General features: G+C 36.8%; 2 protein-coding genes across 2 annotated transcripts; one reads left to right on the top strand and one right to left on the bottom strand.

Moving 5' to 3' along the window:
• The first annotated feature begins 1,481 nt into the window (after positions 1-1,481).
• Positions 1,482-10,917, top strand: si:cabz01074946.1 (SLAM family member 9). Its single transcript, XM_033983863.2, has 7 exons — positions 1,482-1,663; positions 3,691-3,900; positions 4,469-4,579; positions 7,106-7,348; positions 9,125-9,257; positions 9,979-10,010; positions 10,101-10,917. Exons 1-7 carry the CDS (start codon positions 1,627-1,629, stop codon positions 10,106-10,108), a joined length of 774 nt encoding a protein of 257 aa, XP_033839754.2. The 5' UTR covers positions 1,482-1,626; the 3' UTR covers positions 10,109-10,917.
• Positions 10,918-11,011: 94 nt separating this feature from the next.
• Positions 11,012-20,009, bottom strand: LOC117386703 (uncharacterized). Its single transcript, XM_033984115.2, has 7 exons — positions 19,906-20,009; positions 18,543-18,845; positions 14,249-14,506; positions 12,934-13,041; positions 12,779-12,834; positions 12,128-12,190; positions 11,012-12,039 (listed from the first exon to the last, which is right to left on the bottom strand). The coding sequence occupies exons 1-7, from the start codon at positions 19,982-19,984 to the stop codon at positions 11,992-11,994; spliced, it is 915 nt and encodes a 304-aa protein (XP_033840006.2). The 5' UTR covers positions 19,985-20,009; the 3' UTR covers positions 11,012-11,991.
• Positions 20,010-20,560: the final 551 nt, after the last annotated feature.

The raw sequence follows: 20,560 nt of genomic DNA, 5'->3' as shown, positions 1-20,560 counted from the left end.
CTCAAGTGCTCAGCAGCAGGTGGCGGTGATTACGCTGATGAGCTCCAGGTGCGGGAGAAGTCTCCAACTCCGCCCAGCTCCAGGCAGACAGGTCGGGGAGGGGTAGAGAGCACAGGAGGACAGGGACAAACGGGCATCATGACAAAGACACAAGTGCAGGGCTCCCTCTGATGCAGCGGTTTGGTGAGTTGTATTTTTTATGCACTTAACTTATTTTTGCCATATTTATCTGCCACGTGTAGAAGGCTTGTCCGTGAAAATAAAACCTACCGGTACATTATTCCGTTACATTATTATTATTATATACAATGTTATCTTCATTTTAGATGTCAAAAAGTATTTGCCGCTCCCAGTGTTTTATTTTCCGTGGAAACTGGATCCAAATGGCTCTTTGCGTGTTAAAGGCCGACCCCTGTAGCGTGATGGAAATTAGATGAACTACTGTTTTAAATGACTTATCTTGGAACAGTTTTCCAATTTTATCAATCCTCTTGCTATACCAGCTTTGCCAAAAGAACCAGAGGTTATTCAAGTGGACACTGCCTGTTATGAAAGGAGACGCTTTCTTTTCCTTATTAAGGTTATATATAAGTTTTGCCATACAGTTTGTGTTTGCATTATAACAGGAGGGAACTTAATGGTAATGTTTGGATTTTGGGACAAATAATGTACAGCATTATGATAAAACTGTTTATCATATTAACATAGAGCTTTTTAAGATTCAGTCTAGGTCTCTTTCCTGCTTTACGCCATATCTTAAAGTCATTATGAGTAACTTTTTAAAGAAACTGTACTTTTCAAGCAGCATACTTTTTACTTCCCATTGTGAGTGAGTGTTTCTTGCACCACTCCTTCAGATATGATTTGAATTTTTGTGTCTACACTTTGAAAATACAAGATTTGGGGCATTATTAATGTTTTGTTCTCTTGAGTAGTAGTTTTCACAAATATTTTTTTACTTAAGTCATTTCTTGGACCACTACTTTGTACTTCTACTTGAGTAATAGTATTTTGAAGTAACGGACTCTTCCTTGAATACAATTTTTGGCTACTCTAACACCTCTGATGAATAAATTTATGAAAAAAGCAAACTGTCAGTTCAGTTCACAAAGAATTCATAAACAGAGTCATCATGGCGTATCAAGTTTTAAGGTCATGTGCCAATGAGCAAGACATGTCACCTCTTGACTCAAACATGACTGTGGTTTGTCAGCAGTTGAGTGTCATATGACCACTGACAGTAAATACATAAATGAAAAAATAAAAGTGTTATTTTTTTCAGTTATATGTTATCATTTATTGTGTTTGTTGTAATAACTAATGCTACAAGTTAATATTATGGTTGCTAGGTAACATCATAGGCACATTTTTCAACCAGGAAGAAAAAAATATGAACTTCACAAAAATGACAGTCTCCGCCCACAGTGAGACAAACTCAGGAGTTTTTCTAGTTCTTCTTTCTTTTACATAAATTGCTGAAGTGAGACTTGTCTGTGTGGGAGCAGTGAGACACTTTGTTGAGCTCTAAACTATATTTACCTATAGCGATCCTTATTCAAATGTAGCCTTAAAGAGGAAGGACCTATACCGGAAAAAGATACCATCTCTCAGTAACCGCCAAGAGCAATGCATCTGCTCCTGCTGTTGTCTCTTTTGCTCAAAGGTAAGAAACATTTCATATTTTCAACAGACACAACATATGAAAACATCCAGACTGACACGTTAATTATGGCATGCAAAAGAGGAACTGAGAGGAGTGTCCGTTGGTTGATCTACAGGGATAGAAGAGTAAACAGTAATGCATAAGGTGTTTCAGCTCAACAACAAACACTACGGAAATATCAGTAGCAATCGTAAAGTTATTGTGTAAAAAAACAAGTTGATGCTAAACCTCCTCGACATAAGATAAGTGTGGCCGGGTTTTATTTTTTCATTTATGTATTTACTGTCAGTGGTCATATGACACTCAACTGCTGACAAACCACAGTCATGTTTGAGTCAAGAGGTGACATGTCTTGCTCATTGTCTTGCACGTGGAGTGACGGCCACAGTGGGGTGCTAGTAACATTGTGTCCTTAGGCAAGACACTTCAACCACGTTGCTCCAGGCCCCAGTATGAATGCATTATTATTATTAAGTTCTATCTGTATTTACCATAAGAAATTCAATAATATATTTAAAATACCAGATTTATTTCAAATTTTCCGGTCACAAAAATAGTAAAAGTAAAAATCGTGTAAAGAAAAATGACTAATTATACTGTGGAAAATACGATCTAAAAGGTGGTCAGCTTTTTACGTTTATAGAAACTGAAATGTCAATGTAAAATGGTCCATCGGCTGAAAAAAAAGACAGGAAGAAGAGAAGTAAAGTTAATTCTAATGAAACAAAGAAAGGACAAATTTTAAAGTTAAATGAGTTAAGTGCATTTTCATATTTGAATATTTAAGAGAAAGACAGAAGACACAGATATGGTCCTCACAATATATTTAACCAGTGGTCTTATTATGGTAGTATTTACAAATATCCAGAGGTGGGTAGTAGCTTTTTAAAGAAATTGAGTACTTTTCTTGAGTAATATTTTTATTGAAGTAACAGTACACATGCTTGAGTAAAAGTTTTGGTTACTCTTCCCTCTGTGTGCATTTACGAGTGACAAAAGCTTTATGTTTATGACATTTATGATATGATTTAGTATTTCTCATTTTGTATTTGTCCTTTGAAAATAGGAGATTTTGTGCATTGTTTAATGTTTAGTCCTTCAAATTCTATTAACTTTAAATTAGCGCATTGTGCGCTCTGCTGAGAAGGTGATTGGCTGCAGCCTTCCATCTCTACAGGACCTGTACGTCTCCAGGACTCGGGGAGAACAGGCCGTATAGCAGCTGACAATTCTCACCCTGGACATGGACTATTTGAGCCACTTCCCTCTGGCAGGAGGCTACGGTCCATTGGGACCAGAACCTCTCGTCATAAGAACAGTTTCTTCCCCTCTGCCATTTGTCTCATGAACATTTTATAATATCTGCACTAAAGTGGACACTTTATAACACCGGTCACTTTAATAAGTTATGTTTGCACTGTTGTTCTGATGCTGCTGTTGTACATATTTTCTACCTCTAAGTATTTTATTTTTAAGCATATCTTTTTTAACTTTGTGCATGCCCTTATTCATATTTGTTCAGTGTGTTTTTATGTTGCACTTTATCACCGCAGTAAGTTCCGAGTTTGGGAACTGTGTTTACTGACGATGGCAATAAAAGGCTTTTGATTCTGATTCTGAATTATAAATTAGATGTTATGGGTTATGTTATGTTTCTGACTGACTGAGTAGTAGTTTCCCCAAATACTTTTAAATTTTTTTTACTGGAGTAATTTATTGGACCACTGCTTTGTACCCACCTCTGATAAGGGAGTGTTCACACTTGCACATGTACAACACCAACATAGGACTAAACTGAGACTAAAGCTGAAACTAAACTAGGACTAAAACAGGACTAAAATCGGATTAAACCAGGACTAAAATAGAATTAAACTATGACTAAAACAGGACTAAAATCGGATTAAACCAGGACTAAAACAGTCTACTATAGGACCATACTGTGCTTAAACATTACCCCTAAACAATGTCTTGTTTATCAGCTCTAACTTCTGCTTTTTCTAACTGCGTGGGTTTATCATGTGTTCCAGTGTCTCGCGCTGATGACCTCACCCCTATGTCGGCGTATGTTGGGGAAAATGTCACGCTGCTTTCAGGGGCCCATCCATCGTGGGACCTTTTAGGCATCACCTGGTCTATATGGACCAACACCACGTGGATAGCCACCTATTCAGAGGGAAAAATAAATGTGAGCAGGTTTTATAAATACAAGGGGAGGCTCAGTCTGGATCGACATACAGGTATTCATGCCAACATCAACGCACACATTGTACACTTTGTAAACACATCCATAAGAATTCAAATTTGACACTGTGATCGTGTCAAAATATCAGAGAAAGCAGAGTCTGTTGTTGCCTGGGTGATAAAAGAGGAGGCATTTTACTTTTATGGGGTATTAACTGCTAACACGTAACATATTTAGATCACCAACTTAACTTTTATTGTTTTAAAAATGTCGTATTCAGAAAAAACAACATATTAATAACATGTTTTAAAATATTCATTTTTGACACTCTTTGCTCCTCATGGTAAGTCACTCCCCCTTCAGAGCACATTAGTTACAGTTACTCTTGTAGTTACTTTTACTTGAGTAGCACATTTCCAAATACTTTTTTACTCTTACTTGAAAAATTTCTTGGACCACTACTTTATAATTCTACTCCAGTAATATTATTTTGAAGTAATGTTTCTCTTAAGTACAATTTTGGCAACTCTACTCACCTCTGATAAAAACAGATTAGGATGTTTGCAATTTTGTAATTGTTAAAACCAAAATTCATAGTTGCAAATAATTTATTTTGTTCCCAGGGAATTTGCACATAAGTAACTTGAGCAGTGCAGATGGATTGGAATACACTGTGGAATTTTACAACTCCGAGAATGAAAATAAAGTTAACAAAATCAAACTCAGCATAAAACGTAAGTATTCATCACATTTATAATATGTTATTGTTACTTAACAGGAACTCTAACAGCAGCTGTTAAATATCACCATAAAACCATTCTCTATGAGCTGATTATTAACTGTTCCCATGATACTAAAATTGTAATTCCTCAGTCGTCCAGGTAGGTTCCATAGTGCTCCATGTGTGTATACTAGTCTTATACTTGTTCTGCTCAAAATCATTCTAAAGCTATTCAGGTTCATTTCTGTCCTGTAAATGTTACTTTTAGTATCGATACTTGCTCAAATGAGTATCTAGTTTTAATTTTAGTCTTGATTGGAATCTGATTTTTGATACTTTTGACAGCCCCACAGCGTACATGTGCTCTGCAGTATTGTTTTGACCACTCTTTTGGGGGTTCCATCATCTGAGGCTTGGAGCTGGGTATGCATTCTGCCATTGTGTCCTTAGGCAAGACATCCATTGGTGGTGGTTTGGGGGGTTGTAGGCACAGACGCCATGCATGTAACCACTTGACAAATTCAGGCTGTCACGGAGATTACATTAGGTTCCTTTTAGAAACTCTTTGCATGACTAATTCATATTTTATTCTATTTCTAACTTCATTTAATGTTTTTTTAAAAACTATTTATTTGCAGAAATAGTCTTAACCTCCTAAGACCCGAGCTTTTGCATGACATGCTTTATTAATTTCTCTTTGTTATTTAGGCTGATTGGACCTGATAAATAATGTAAAGAATTATCTTTTTACATTATTTCTGAGAAAAGTGATGTAAAATGACATGTGGACATTTTATTTTAATAAAACATTTGAATAATGACTTGCAAAAAATATTTATTAAGTGCCTGAACAAGCAACATTTGTCCTGAATGTAAAAACAAAATGAGAAACAACAGTTGTGCCTCTTGGAACAACGTGCCTCGTGTGAAGTGCTGCTGACAGGACCAGGAAAACATGTGCCTTTTCACACACACAAAAAAAAATGTTGTTGCTGTTCGTCTTCTTCTTTGCATTGTGGCCCAGACAACCCAGAATGTGTTGTTCACATATGTGGACGCCAGGTCCTAGGAGGTTAAATTAAAGGAACTGTATGTAAATACTGTCAGTGAACGAAGGTCACAAACATGAACTTGCTTCAGCGATATGGTACAACATTAGACAAAGAATAATAATCTATGATCAAATAACAATAAGGCCAGGCTTTAAAATAAGGTAAAAACTTTAGGCAAAGACAAGGCAAGGGAAAGCAGAGTGCTTTACAGAATACGAAAAGCACAATACAAAGTATAAATAGTCATCATACAATGAACATTAAAACAGAAGAGTGCAGAATAAAAAACCTTTCAGTCACATGCACAGCTAAACAGAACTGTTTTGAGCATGGATTTAAACATTGTCAAAGTCGAGGCCTGTCTCACATCTTCAGGAAGAATATTCCAGGTTTTAGCTGCAGAAAACTGAAACACTGATTCACCATGTTCAGTCCTGACGGTCCCTGAAGTCCTCAGAGTGTGAGATGGTTCATGTGACTCTAACTTGTCAGAGATGTATTTCGGTGCTGGTCCATGGAGAGACTTGTTCACATCCAGAGCTGCTTTAAAGTCTATTCTCTGAGCCACAGGAGCCAGAGACCTGAGCACAGGACACATGTGTGAAGTACTTCCTGGTTCTAGTCAGGACCCGAGCAGCAGTGTTCTGGATGTACTGTTCTATGTTAAGGCTCGTTTGGAGAGGCCTGTGAGCAGCACATTACAGTCGTCTAAACTACTTTTAGTTACTTTAATATACAATACAGCATATAGAGTAAGCAAAATATAATTTGAATTTAAATTTCATAAACTTGTCCTATTAGTCTCTAGATACAAGGTAAACCTGTCCAAATGAAATATAGCTTGATTGATAACAATTATAATGTTAATTTATTCTTAATTACACAAACATTGGACATGACAGACCAGTTATTTGATGTTTATCTAATCACAAAGCAGAATGAGCCTCACATGAGTCTCTCCTTTAGGCTGCCAGTTTCAAAGCTGAAATCTAGTTGGTTTAAACCTCTCTCTGATCTGAATGGTCACTGCCTAAACCCCAGCACCTGCAGCCAGTCATGAATCAGTGCTAGTGCAGCCTCTGCAGCTCAGTGAGTGAATTCTGGAGGTTCTGACATTTCACATGAGGCCTGTCCATATACTGAGAATGAGACAGACTTGTATGTGTCTCTATCTGCAGGTTAAGGCTCTGGCAACACAGGTTCAGTTACCTTTTTAAAACAGAGGCAGAATACATACAGTTCCTTTAAAGATGAAGTTATATATTCAACCTTTCTCCTTTTATGAAGATTTCTTTCTATTTACAGATATGGATTTGTGTCAGATATGTCAAATCCATTATTCTTATTTGAAAATTGAAATAAAATGAAAATCATAATAAAAATGAAACTGGAAGAACAATTCTGTCTGCAAGAAACAAATTGTAACTGATTCACTTGTGCCTAGAAATTTAAAAGTGACATTTTGTAAGCTATTCTTTCTCTCTTAGAGCGACTGCAGAAGCCCAACATCACAACCTTTCAAAGCTCAACAAAAGACGAATGCTTATTTGCTCTGCGCTGCTCCTCTTCGGACTCTGGGGTCACTCTGTCCTGGGAATCGCACCCTCAACTCCAAAGATATGAATCCACCAACAACAGTATCATGGGCATTCTCAAAGCAGCTCAGAACATCACCTGCATCGCCAGAAAAAACACAGATGCTGCCAGCAGAACCGTCTCTGTCAAATGTGGTAGAGTAACGTTACTTCAAAATAATATTACACAAGTAGAAGTAGAAGTACAAGTAGTGGTAATTTAAAGAGTAACTGTCAGGATTGTTTTTCCCACACCAAAAAAAAAACAACAACAAAAAACCTAAATCATATCTGAAGGAGCGGTGCAAGAAACACAAATGCTCAAATCATTTCATATGGCCAACTTTTTTCAACTTTTACTTGAGTACTTCTTGTTTGATCCCACTTTAGTCCTGATATAGACGTACATACGGTAGGTCCTGGTTTAGTTCCAGGTTAATCAAAATCTAAATATGTTGTGTTCACGCCATAAAAACGTTTAAGTCCTGGTTTGGGACTGGTTTAGCTCAGACTGTCAACAATTTTGCCTTAAAGAGGTTAAACTTGGTCTGAAAAGTTTTCGAAATACAAATGATTAAAGGTGCACAACATAATGCATCTGGAGGAGGATTTGCCAGCTGCTTGTTTCCATAGAGATTTTATTACATTTCCACAGTTTAATGCTATATTAAACATAAGTATCTTGCTTTTATTCAATTAAAACTCAAAAATACCTTGAAAAACATGCATTATTATTGTGAGCAGGGACATGTCTCCACAGACCTGACCTGTAACTTGACTTGGTGGCGTTTCCTGCTGGTCTACAAGGATGTTGATTCTCCATGGAGACAACAAAATTAAAATAAAATCTACGAGCAGGCCAGTCAGATCCTGAATGATCCTCTGCTCTGGATCATGAATTGTGTTTTTAAAACCCTGAAGTGGACATTTGTGGGACAGGAGACTGACAAATTGTCACATAGGCTCACAAAATTTAGAACACTGACAGAATTCCATGACACAAGCCTAAAAATGAATTGGAACACTGCCCTATGATGAAGAAGTCAACCATATTGGATCCAAAATCCGTTGCCATTTTGACTGTGTTTGTAGAATGTATCTAATCCTTGTTTTCTGGTCTAAATAAGCTCAAATCGTGAGAAGTCATTGAAAAAAAAACAGGAAATTAAGTTGTTTTTCTTCAGCATGCTATGTGCAAAAAATTTTTTTTATTTTAATCTGAGTTTTGAAAAAATTGAATAATGTTGGCATGATGTTGCGGATTTCTTGTGGTGCAATTTTACATGTTTTTTTTTTTTTTTTTTTTTTACAGTGTATGAACGTGCATTGTGTTCTGCGTCCTAATTGGCTGAAGGACTGTAGACCATTGTCCATCAGTCTCTTCCGTGCCGTGTCTCCTGTACAGTACAGAATGTGTTCAGACAAATTTACATAAATGTCGGATCACAGTGTGACTCTGAAGTGCTGTATGTTTGCAAGTTTTCTCCCCGACGAAACGTTCTGCACCAACAAACTTCAGAATTCACTGATTTCGCTTATTGCAGGTTATTTTTAGAACATTACCCCCGCAATAAACGAGGGACCACTGTATGCATTTTTGTACAGCATTGATGGTAACATGGATAACGCAAGACAGATAGTTTTTTGTTTTTTTTTGTCTGGTACAGATTGATGTGAGTGCTAATGATTATGGGATGTTTAGTGTAGTTACCTGAAATCTATGGCACTTCTCTTTATCTGTTGATTTATTATAAGATCAGGAAATCAAAAAGGCCACGGCGTGACCCGGCAGAACTGAAAGTAGGAAATCAGCTCTCGGCGTACACTGCACACTGCACACACTTTTTCTACATCCAGAATACAGGCAGCTGCTCCTGTTCAACATGTCACTATTATATATTTGCTGATATGTTTGTTTTTTTATGATTTCAGATGCTCCTCCTCTCAACCCAACTGCTGTTCCCCATCCTTGTCCCCAAATAATCCCGAAAGATCCAATATTCTTTGTAGTTGGTTTTTTTGTTGCCGTTCTTCTGAGTTTAGTTGTTGTTTTTCTACGAAAAAGGTGAGATGTGCTAAATATTACGTCGCTTTGCACTTGGGGAAGGAGTTTGTTTTAACTGATGCATGAACTAAAGGTGCACTATGTAACATTTCTGCTGGGACAAGCAACAGGTCATATCCATCTAAAAAAAAGCTACATAGTGCATCTTTAAAGAGGGGGTATTATGCAAATTTCAACTTTTTGAAGCTTTTGAACTTTTTATAACGTTGTTCCCTCATCAAAAACATGCCTGAAGAGCTTTTATATTTCATCCATGCATGTTTGAGTAATCTGTCTTGGGCACTATTCGATCTCTCCTTATGGTTAGCAATACGAGGCTGTCCAAGGCTCCGCCCACAAGCCTAACGTCACTTATGCGCGCACGTGGCCGTTTTCCATAAATATGCAAAAGCATGATACAAAACAATACTCTACAACTTCACAAACCTGATGTGATGTGCAGTAGTTTCGTTAGCTGGATGCGTGCTGATTGTGTTGTGATAGCGCTCTGAAGGGGGAGTGGCTTAGAACTTATAAAATATGTTAATCAATTTTCGGGGAATATAGCATTTTCGAAACCAATAAAAGGTGAATATGTTATATTTTAGCCCCCTCGTTAAATGAAGTAAATGTTCTGTTAGTGAGCAAAACACTTTTTCTGCTCCTGCTTTTCCTAACTCACCCATGCAAAACATTATGACCAAATATGCACATCTAATAGTATTTTTACTTGAATTCACAGAAACTGTAATTGTTTAAATAATAACAGTTCTGGTAAGCACTTCCACTTTTCTAAAAAAAAAAAAAAAAAAAATTGAAAACATTTGTTCCAATTGTAATGTTGTTGTTTTTTTTCTCCAACAGATATTTGAAGGCCTTGCCATTGTGGAACATATATATATATATTTTTATGAAGTTTTAATTTATTATGAATAAAGAGAGTATACTTGTTCTGATACAGCTCAAGATCGTTCTAAAGCTGTTCAGGAAAGGTTCATTTCTTTCCTGTGAATGTGACTTTAGTATCAATACCTGCTCAAATGAGTATTTAGTTTTGATATTAGTTTCAGTATTGATTAGTATTTCAATAGTTTTGACAACCTAAGAGGATTATAGAGTTCCATCAAAACAATACATCTTTTTTTACCGGTATAACATTCATAAAGCTCACTGGTGCATTTAGTTAACAAACTACAAGCTGCACAACAGGAAGTTGTAAAGGTTATGGAAACCACAACATCATGCAGGTCGGTGTGCACAGGGGATGGTTGCATTGAGGATGACACTGACATAATAAATGTAGCTTCAAAGTTTAGCAATTCCAGGGCTGCAAATGATTGAGATGATTCTAGTGCAGGTGTATCGAGTTCAGTGGAATGAAGTGGAACAGAGTGTTTTCAGTTTGAGTTTGTGGGCTTGTATGCACAGAAATTAAGACTGTGTTGCTTATGTACCCTTTATTTTACCCTAAAAAGTGTTTCTAACAGGAAACTGGACTTTTTTATGATAATTTTCCCATTAGTACATTTTCATTGTTTTTTTTGTTTGTTTTTTTTTTTTTGTTTTTTTTTTTTTGTTTTTTTGTACTTAATATAATGCTCACATTCTACCAAACTAATGTGAACTAATCTGGATTGTATTATTTTAATTTATTTTAGATAATAAACTCTTCTTTTAAAGTAATAGGTGTGATTATCAATGTTTGTTTTCATATGGTGTATTTACACAAAGATAGTTTAATTCTCCATAAAATTCAGACCAGTGCAGTTTTTTTTAGGACACATATTCATTTTAATAATTCAGATTAATAAAAGTCCTTATAGAGACAGGTAGAGTTCTGCATTATTATGACACAAATACATCATTATATGTCAATTTTATCAATGCATTTTCTGGCCCTGTTTTTACATTTAACATTCATCAAAATTTTGACCTTGTTCCACTCATAAAATGACCGCCGGATTTGCCACGGCAACAGAGCCACCTTCTGTCTAGGCCTTATAATAGGCTATATGCATAAAACAATGCTAAGGTGTTGAAAAATATTTATAAAACTCTGAATATTGCACAAAATATGATCTTGACAGGATCATGACCAAAATAAATTACCTTACGATTGATTCATGACCTACAAAACGTACTTTTAATCCTATTTGGTACAAAAATATGTTACATTTTATGCAGAAAGTATATTACAGTATAATATTACACATTTGAAGATATAATCTTATTTACACAATATACAATCATCTGCATTAATGCATATATTAAATGTTCCTCTTGGCGAAACATTTTGAGCCATAAGAACAGAATCTTAAGATCTTAAGCCCATTTTCTATAGTCGTTAAGTGTGATGTCACTTCCTGGTTCATCAGCTGATTGAAAACAATGAACATCTTTACAATTTACACATTTCACGTTAAAAAAGAAGTTAAAAGGTTATCAGCATGGATCTATGGTTATTACTGTGACTGAAAGTGAACCAGGTTCAGGTAAGAAGCTAGGCTAGGCTAGGCTAAAATAGCATTAGCGGTGACTGACAGAGAAATATGCAAATTAGTAATCCCATGTCATGATAGATTATTACTACCTTATTTACATATTTGACACTGCCAGTAGCTAAAGATACACTTTTTCTCTTGTTTGATAAAAGAGGAACATAAACAAAGATAGAAATCAGCTGTGAAGCTTCTGGTTGGACCCGGAAGTGACATCATCACTTAACTGCTCTATTATAATCGTCTTGATCCAAGGTTCACTGCTGCATTCGACTGAACTGAATCTGGTCGTACACCGTCTGTGGCTGAAGTAAAAAATAAAACCAATTAAAGAAATATTTTTAAACGTGACTAAATTTTGCATATGATAGGGTTTAGTGTTAGTGATCTTACTTTAGATTGTTGAGTGCTGTGTTTCGCATCCAGAGAGTCGTAAAGTGAACAGGGCTTTGTAATCTGACCAGGGATAAAAAAAAAAAAAAAAAATGGACTGTTGTGAGCTGTATTGTTATAATGTTGTTACCTCCTCAAAAACATAGTTGTGTTTTATTTCATTTACGCATGTTTGAGTAATCCTGCATTATTGCTGTCTACATTTACAAAACTCAAAATGCTCTGTCCCACGTTGTGATGTCATGAAGTGGTAGTTTTCAGGTTAACAGCTCCTTTTACCTTTTGTTCTGTAGAGATGGGCACTGCCAAATAATTCTAGTGAAGTTGTATGGAGTTTAAAAGCACAATGGAGCACTTCTTGAATCACCACATGACATCACAAGGTGGAACAGAGTGTTTTCCATTTGAGAGAAGAACTTGGCCTAAATATGCAGGGTTTGTGTGTTGAACATGTGTGAATGAAATAAAACTCGAGGTATGTTTTTGACGAGGAAATAATAGTATAGCATGAATCAGAAAACAGTGTAATATTGGCTCTTCAAAGTTGGACTAAACACCTAAACTCCGCCCACAACCACATTTGAACTAGAGCTGTTAAACTGGGCAGGACCTGGACGACTACAGAGGAAAGTATTTAATAAGAGCACTCACTTTACCACTTGAAACATCATCGATCTCTGCGTACACTGAGAGTTCATTGTTCAATTCTGAAAAACATTGAGATAAATTGCAGAAGAAGCCATTTTAAGAACAGAGACTTATGGCACAACATGAAAAAGGAAATGTGCAGATCTGTTGTTTCTTACCAGTTTTTGTTTTTCTGTGTCGACAGTATACCACTAAACCAATGATGGTGACAATTATAATACAGCCAATGCATCCTACTGTGACCAAGAGCACCACTGACTTTAGACCTAGAACAGAGGAACTCAGTATTTAAAAGGCATTGCAGACATCATGGTAGATTTAAATAACAGATTAAATTCTCATCATCTGCAGAAATGATTAACCTGTTGGATTGTCAAGTTAGTAGTTTACCTATTTTGGAAATTCCTATATTTGTGGGGGGCAGCCTTTTGTCTAAAAATATTGCAAAAAATCAAAGGTATACTGTCTAAACCAGACTTGGAGAGACTTATCCTGCATTTGTCTCCAGTAGGTTAGACTATTGTAACGTCCTGCTCACTGGCCTCTCCAAACGAGCATTAACACAGAACAGTACATCTAGAACACTGCTGCTCAAGTCCTGACTAGAACCAGGAAGTACTTCACACATGTGTCCTGTGCTCAGGTCTCTGGCTCCTGTGGCTCAGAGAATAATCTTTAAAGCAGCTCTGTGTGAACAAGTCTCTCCATGGACCAGCACCTAAGAACATCTCCCACATGTTAGAGCCACATGAACCTTCTCACACTCTGAGGACTTCAGGGACCGGCCTCCTGCCGGTGCCAGAATCAGGACTAAACATGGAGAATCAGTGTTTCAGTTTTTTGCAGCTAAAACCTGGAACAATCTTCCTGAAGATGTGAGACAGGCCTCTACTTAGACAATGTTTAAATCCAGGCTCAGATTCTGTTTATCTGTGCATATGACTGAAAGGTTTTTATTCTGCACTCTTCTGTTTTAATGTTCATTTTATGATGATTACTTGTGATTATTTATGTTGTTTATTGTATTGTGATATTAATGTTTTCTTATTCTATAAAGTACTTTGAATTACTTTGTATGAGTTGTACTATACAAATAAACTTGCCTTTTTCCATGTCAGTGAGCCTGCAAATACGATGCATTCCAATTGACTTTTAAAGTTAGTCTGGGATAGTGTCTGCACATTGTAGCACAAACTTTATAATGTATCGGGTTCATATGTTGCCTTTCAAGACAACCAAAACATTTTACTTTGCATTATTCATTCACTCCACTCTCAGTAGTGATAATGTACTAATGTACCCAGATCTGCACTGAAACAGACAGAAAATACTATTGGAGCCACAGCTGCCCTGATAAGAAGTGTGGCTGCCGATCTGCACCATCAGCCCCTCCAGCCAACACCAACACTCTAACGCATTATGGACATTACTTGTATGTCTAAATTAGTATAATTTTAGCTTTAATCTACGTACCAGAGGATTGACAGTTGATTGTCCTGTTCTCTGATTTTTCACTGATCATATTGAAAACAATACATGTAAAAGTAATGTCTCCTTCTTGTGTGAGCGGGTACTGCAGCAGGGGCCCATTGTACTCCACGTTGTTCACTTTCCACCTGTACATCACGTCTTTGTCAAACTTTGAGCTGCACTCCATCTGAACCACACAGGAGCCGTTTGAGTTCATGGTGATGTTATTCTCAGTCACTGTGGGTTGTTGTGTCAAAACTTCTGCAGAGACACAAAGTAAAAATAGACTGAGTGTTGTGACCTTTTTCAAAAGCATGGTTTGGTTATGTTAAAAATAACACAGTCAACCAAGGTGCAGTACACAATTTACAGATAAATAATACAATACTTAATATCCATCCATCCATTTTCTTCCGCTTATCCGGGGCCGGGTCGCGGGGGCAGCAGTCTAAGCAGGGACTCCCAGACTTCCCTCACCCCGGACACGTCCTCCAGCTCCTCCGGTGGGACCCCAAGGCGTTCCCAGGTCAGCCGAGAGACATAGTCCCTCCAGCGTGTCCTGGGTCTTCCCCGGGGCCTCCTCCCGGTGGGACATGCCCAGAACACCTCCCTAGGGAGGCATCCAGGAGGCATCCTGAGCAGATGCCCGAGCCACCTCAGCTGGCTCCTCTCAACTGTACTTAATAATAACCTAATAATAACAAATTTGTTTTGGGATTGGAATTCACTTTTGTGAACAAGTCTCTACATGACCCAGCACCAAAGAACATCCCCAACATGTTTGTTTGTTTATTTATTTATTTATTTATTTATTTATTTATTTATTTATTTATTTATTTATTTATTTATTTATTTATTTATTTATTTATTTATTTATTTATTTATTTATTTATTTATAGTGGACAGTGCAGGTTGACCAACAGTAACTGTTTAACATGCCAGAATTAGCCAAAAGGCTAGTTTTCATCTGTTGTCCGTTGCCATGATGTACAGATGGCTCCTTATAAAAACATTTGCAAGCATGGTTAAAAAGTAGAAAAGCATTAAGTCTTAAGAAGTGAATCATAGCGAAGAAAAATAATTAAAACAGACAGGCTATTAAGAACAGCATGCAATTAATAACAGTAAAAGATTATGTTAAAAAAGCACAAGAAAATAAACAAAGGGGCAATAAAAGATTTGTTAAAGCAGAATTACAGAGAAGCACATGCAAAGGATAAACACTAGATGGCAGCAGCAGGAGTTTGGTGTTGACAGGTCTGATTTGTTAAAAGCCAACGTTTAAATTGAGACTTAAAAGAGTTGTATGTGGAGCTCTCCCTGATAATTGTAGGGATGCTGTTCCACCCTTTAGAAGCTCTAACAGAATAGGCTGATTGACCAAATGCTGTCTTTCTGAATGGGATCAGACAGTCTCCTCTTGAGGCTCCTCTAGTGATGCAGTTTGAGTTTGATCTTAGGCTAACAAAGTCATTGAGCGGTGGAGGGGCGAGTCCATGTAAGATTTTATAAACAAAGCAGGCATCTGTGAATCTAATCAGATTCTCCCAACTTAAAGTATTATATTTAGATAAGATGCTGCAGTGATGGAAGTGGCGTGGTTTTTTGTCTAGAACTTTGAGTGTCTGTTTATACAGTGATTGTAGTGGTCTGAGTGTGGTATGGTTGGCCTGGGACAAGCTCGTCAGGCAGTAAGTCAGGTAAGATGTTAGTGCCACATGAACCATCTCACACTCTGAGGACTTCAGGCCTCCTGATGTAGTCCAAGTTTAGACCTGGTTTATTCTTGGTTTAATCCTGGTTTAGTTTTGGTTTAGTACAAGCCTACTGCAAGTCAGGACTAAACATGAACTAAACCAGGACTAAATGTGGACTAAACCAGGACTAAACATGGACTAAACCAGGATTAAACCAGGACTAAACCAGGACTAAACATGGACTAAACATGGACTAAACCAGGACTAAACCAGGACTAAACATGGACTAAACACAGACTAAACCAGAACTATAGGTAATTTGGACTAATCTAGGACTAAACATGGACTAAACCAGGACTAAACCAGGACTAAACATGGACTAAACCAGGACTAAACATGAATTAAACCAGGACTAAACCAGGACTAAACCAGGACTAAACATGGACTAAACATGGACTAAACATGGACTAAACCAGGACTAAACATGAATTAAACCAGGACTAAACCAGGACTAAACATGGACTAAACATGGACTAAACATGGACTAAACCAGGACTAAACTAGGACTAAACCAGGACTAAACCAGGACTAAACATGGACTAAACATGGACTAAACAAGGACTAAACCAGGACTAAACAGGACTAAATATGGACTAAACCAGGACTAAACCAGGACTAAACATGGACTAAACCAGGACTAAACCAGGACTAAACCAGGACTAAACATGGACTAAACATGGACTAAACCAGGACTAAACATGGACTAAACCAGGACTAAACATGGATTAAACATGGATTAAACCAGGACTAAACATGGACTAAACATGGACTAAACATGGGGAGTCAGTGTTTCAGTTTTATGCAGCTAAAACCTGGAACAGTCTCCTGAAGATGTGAGACAGGCCTCTACTTTGACAATGTTTAAACCCAGACTTAGGTTCTGTTTAGCTGAGCATACGACTGAAAGGTTTTTATTTTGCACTCTTCTCCTTTAATGTAAAGTTTCTGATTATTATTTATGTTTTGATTTCTTAGTATTGTGATTTTAATGTATTTTTCTGTAAAGCACTTTCAATTACTTTATGTACGAATTGTGCTATACAAATAAACTTGCCAAGCTTTCCCCATTGCGAAATTAAGCTTTAAGTTAGAAAACGGAAAACCACGTCCCCCAGAAACAACTGATCTAAAATAGGCCAAAGTATAACAGAAAGGAAACAATGACTGTTCACTTTCCGCACATTACACACAGACACAAAACCCTTTCACTCCTCTTCATTTGAACTTACGTATGTTTTTTATTGTCTGTTTATATGTCAAATGGATGAATCTTACTGCCCTTCAAACAACAAAAAAACTTGGGTGATGATAATGAAAGAACACTTATTTTTTAGACAATAGAATATGGTTTTCTATATTAATTAGTAGTACTATCTTTTATATTCCCATGTGGTGTTATATCTGTGTAATGCCTCAGTCGTCCATATATGTTTCATAATGGTCCATGGGCATATAATAGTCTATGTGCTCTTGTACTATTCAGGAAAGGTTCAGTTCTGTCCTGTGAATGTGACTTTTTAGTATCGATACCTGCTCAAATGAGTATCTAGTTTCAGTACTAGTTTTATTATCGATTAGTATCTGATATTAGATACTTTTGACAACCCTTTCTGACAATATCTTATCAAAAGAAAACTCATAAAACATGATTACATTTTTTTAAATGTTGTGTCAGATGAATATATGATTACATACACAGTCAAGGAATCAATAGACACAGCCCAGTGCAGTTTAAAGAAAACACAGGCCGAGACTTTTTCTGCGTATGAAATATTAAACCGTAACATCATCAAATTTATTTTACATTTAGTTCTTTGTAAACCTCAATCTTGATCTAAAAAATCTTAAGAATAAAAACAGCTCCACTGACTTCCTGTCCTGTGGTATTTTTACCAGCAAGCAGTGGATTTTCAGTTTTAGTTTTAGTGTTAAAAATGGCATCATGGTCATGTCTGCTTTTAGAAAGACTGGGCTTTGTGTGTGAATGTTAATGCTAATATTAACCTCTATGAAAACATTACATGTAACATAACAACAAAATTACACTTGTTTTAAAGTCGTCCCTTCTCTGCACTCTTCCATTTTAATGTTAATTTTATGATGATTATTTATATTGTTTTGTTTGTATCGTGATTTTAATGTCTTATTCTGTAAAGCACTTTGAATGACTTTGTGTTCTAATTACACTATAAATATAAACTCGTCTTGCCTCTGCAAAAACCTCATAGAGATAGAACAGGAGCAGAAATGGCTGCACAGACCGACCCTCTGACTGGAACTTCTACTGCTGTGCACAGAGCCAATTATGTCACAGACAAATCAAAATATTACACCTGAGAATATTAAGTTACACAAACTCTTTTGCAAATGTGTAAATACTTGAAAATACTACTGATGTGATTCTTTAGCCATTTTTAGATCAATAATGTGGTTTACAATGAACAAAAGGTTATAGTTTGACACTAAATACCTGAAAAAGCATATTTATGTTTTATAGTTTATAGGATTCTATTAAAGTAGAGAAAAAGCTGTAGTCTCACCTTGTACCACTAGTCTGATGCACTCTGTGGGTCTTTGTCCTGTATTTGTCGATGACACAAAAGTAAAATTCCCAGAGTCCGTGGTCTTCAGCTCCTTCACTTCTAAATTGTAATTTGTTTTGTTCAGTGTCACTCTGCCAGAAAACTGATGTCCAGTAAGATCAAAACGTTTATCTGCAATTTTTACATCTTTATTATATCTCCACTCCGCTGAAGTGAGGTTTTCGGTGACTGATCCTGGAGACAGCACAGTGTTTCCTCCCTCTCTTCCAAACTGCAGTGACTGACAAACAGCATCAAGATCTGAAATAAATAAAACATAAAACATTACAAAAACTGATATTTGCTTGGATAAAGGTGAAGGGTCTCCATCGAGATACTGTTTCTTTGCCTGAAATGTTCCGCAGTGTGGCATTAAACGTGCATATGTTCCATTTGTTACCACTGCCAGTGTCATTATTGTTCAAGGACGCCTCTCCACAGATCTGACCTGTAACTTGGCATGGTGGCACTGCCTGTTTGTGTCCATGGAGACAGACAAATTTAATGCCATCCTGTGGAACATTTTAAGTGAAGCAATAACATCGGCACGGAGACAAGCAGATTGTGGACTTTTGAACAGAAATGTTACAAAGTGCAGCTTTATGTAGAATGCAGCTATAGTTCAGTGTTGATGAAACATTGGCACGTTTACTGAGTGACTAACAATGAAAGTAAATAAAAATACACAAATATATGAGTAATGTGTAATTAAAATGACTCTTTTTTTATCTTTGGCTCTTCACTTTGGCTTTGACTTTATCATAAAACTTACAAGCAAAATAACAGTGCAGTACATGTATGTTTTTTTTAATAGGAGGATTTAATGTTAATGTAAAAAAGAAAACTTTGTCAGACAGTAGAGTTAGACACAATTTAAAGCTGCAAAGTGTAATTTTTTAGGTGTTTTGCTTCTCTCCACATATTTTTAGCAGTAAAAACAACAGTAGATGAATGAATGAAGCATGGATGTGTTTGAACTACACTGTGCAAGTACATTTTTATGAGGTGAAAAGATGTCTGACCCTCCAAATGAAAAGCTACACAGTGCAGCATTAAACAAAAGAGGAAGTCCAAAACTGCAAACGAGAGCAAACTGTGAAGACTCTTTTTGCTGACAAATAAGTAAGTGCAATAGACTATATTATACAGTGCAACTTTTGTATAACTTTTAAAAATAATCTGATCTGTAAATTGCATGTTAACCAGTTCAGACCAACAGTTGCATTTATTGTTGTGGTGCAAAGAAAAATATACAACTGCATAATTTGTCACACATTTTATATTACATTTATATATTCATTAGCTTAAAAAGTGCACTTACCATGAGTGCAGGTTACAAGTAGAAATAGAGCTTTGTAGGTGAAGAAAACAATGAAACCTCCAGGCCCAGCTCCGAGCATGTCTGCATCTGTACCGTTTCCTCTTCTATGTGAGAAAAACTTCAGCAAGTCAACTGAATTAGTGGGGGAGGTGTCAAAACCGCCTGCTACCTCAGGATAGCACATTGCGTGTAGAGATGATATTAGGCTTCCTAATTTGACTTAAATATCTGAGAATTGCATGATGAATTCTGTGAAAATCCTGAACACAAAACACTTTAATAGAAGAAGAGCACAGCCACATTCTGTCCACTACAGTGACAGCTAAACCTGGAGGTGTTGCCAGAGCCTTAATCTGCAGATAGAGACACACACAAGTGTTTCTCATTCTCAGGATATGGACAGGCCTCATGTGAAAGATCAGAACCTCCAGATTTCACTCACTGCACTGATCAGTGACCGGCTGCAGATGCTGGGGTTTAGGTAGTGACCATTCAGATTAGAGATTTAACTGTGTTTGTCATTTGGGGACATTAATATAAAATTAGTTTAATGCCATATCGTGGAACATTCCAAGCACAGCAATGATAGTTCCTAAGCAGGACAAACACAAGCAGGTGATGCACTCCCACCGGAAAAGTGACATAGCATATCTTT

This window comes from Periophthalmus magnuspinnatus, chromosome 18, assembly GCF_009829125.3.
Source record: "Periophthalmus magnuspinnatus isolate fPerMag1 chromosome 18, fPerMag1.2.pri, whole genome shotgun sequence".
Lineage (NCBI taxonomy): Eukaryota > Metazoa > Chordata > Actinopteri > Gobiiformes > Gobiidae > Periophthalmus > Periophthalmus magnuspinnatus.
The sequence above is the reverse complement of the archived record's forward strand: the minus strand, read 5'-3'. Positions and strand labels throughout refer to the sequence as shown.

Excerpts from the sequence above, each read along its gene's own strand:
- si:cabz01074946.1 (XM_033983863.2), top strand. The coding sequence starts at position 1,627 with ATGCATCTGCTCCTGCTGTTGTCTCTTTTGCTCAAAG. Across the intron at positions 4,580-7,105 it reads AATCAAACTCAGCATAAAAC|AGCGACTGCAGAAGCCCAAC; the intron begins GTAAGTATTCAT and ends TTTCTCTCTTAG. Across the intron at positions 9,258-9,978 it reads GTTGTTTTTCTACGAAAAAG|AAACTGTAATTGTTTAAATA; the intron begins GTGAGATGTGCT and ends TTGAATTCACAG.
- LOC117386703 (XM_033984115.2), bottom strand. The coding sequence starts at position 19,984 with ATGCTCGGAGCTGGGCCTGGAGGTTTCATTGTTTTCTTCACCTACAAA. Across the intron at positions 13,042-14,248 it reads AATCAACTGTCAATCCTCTG|GTCTAAAGTCAGTGGTGCTC; the intron begins GTACGTAGATTA and ends CCTCTGTTCTAG. Across the intron at positions 12,835-12,933 it reads ACACAGAAAAACAAAAACTG|AATTGAACAATGAACTCTCA; the intron begins GTAAGAAACAAC and ends AATGTTTTTCAG.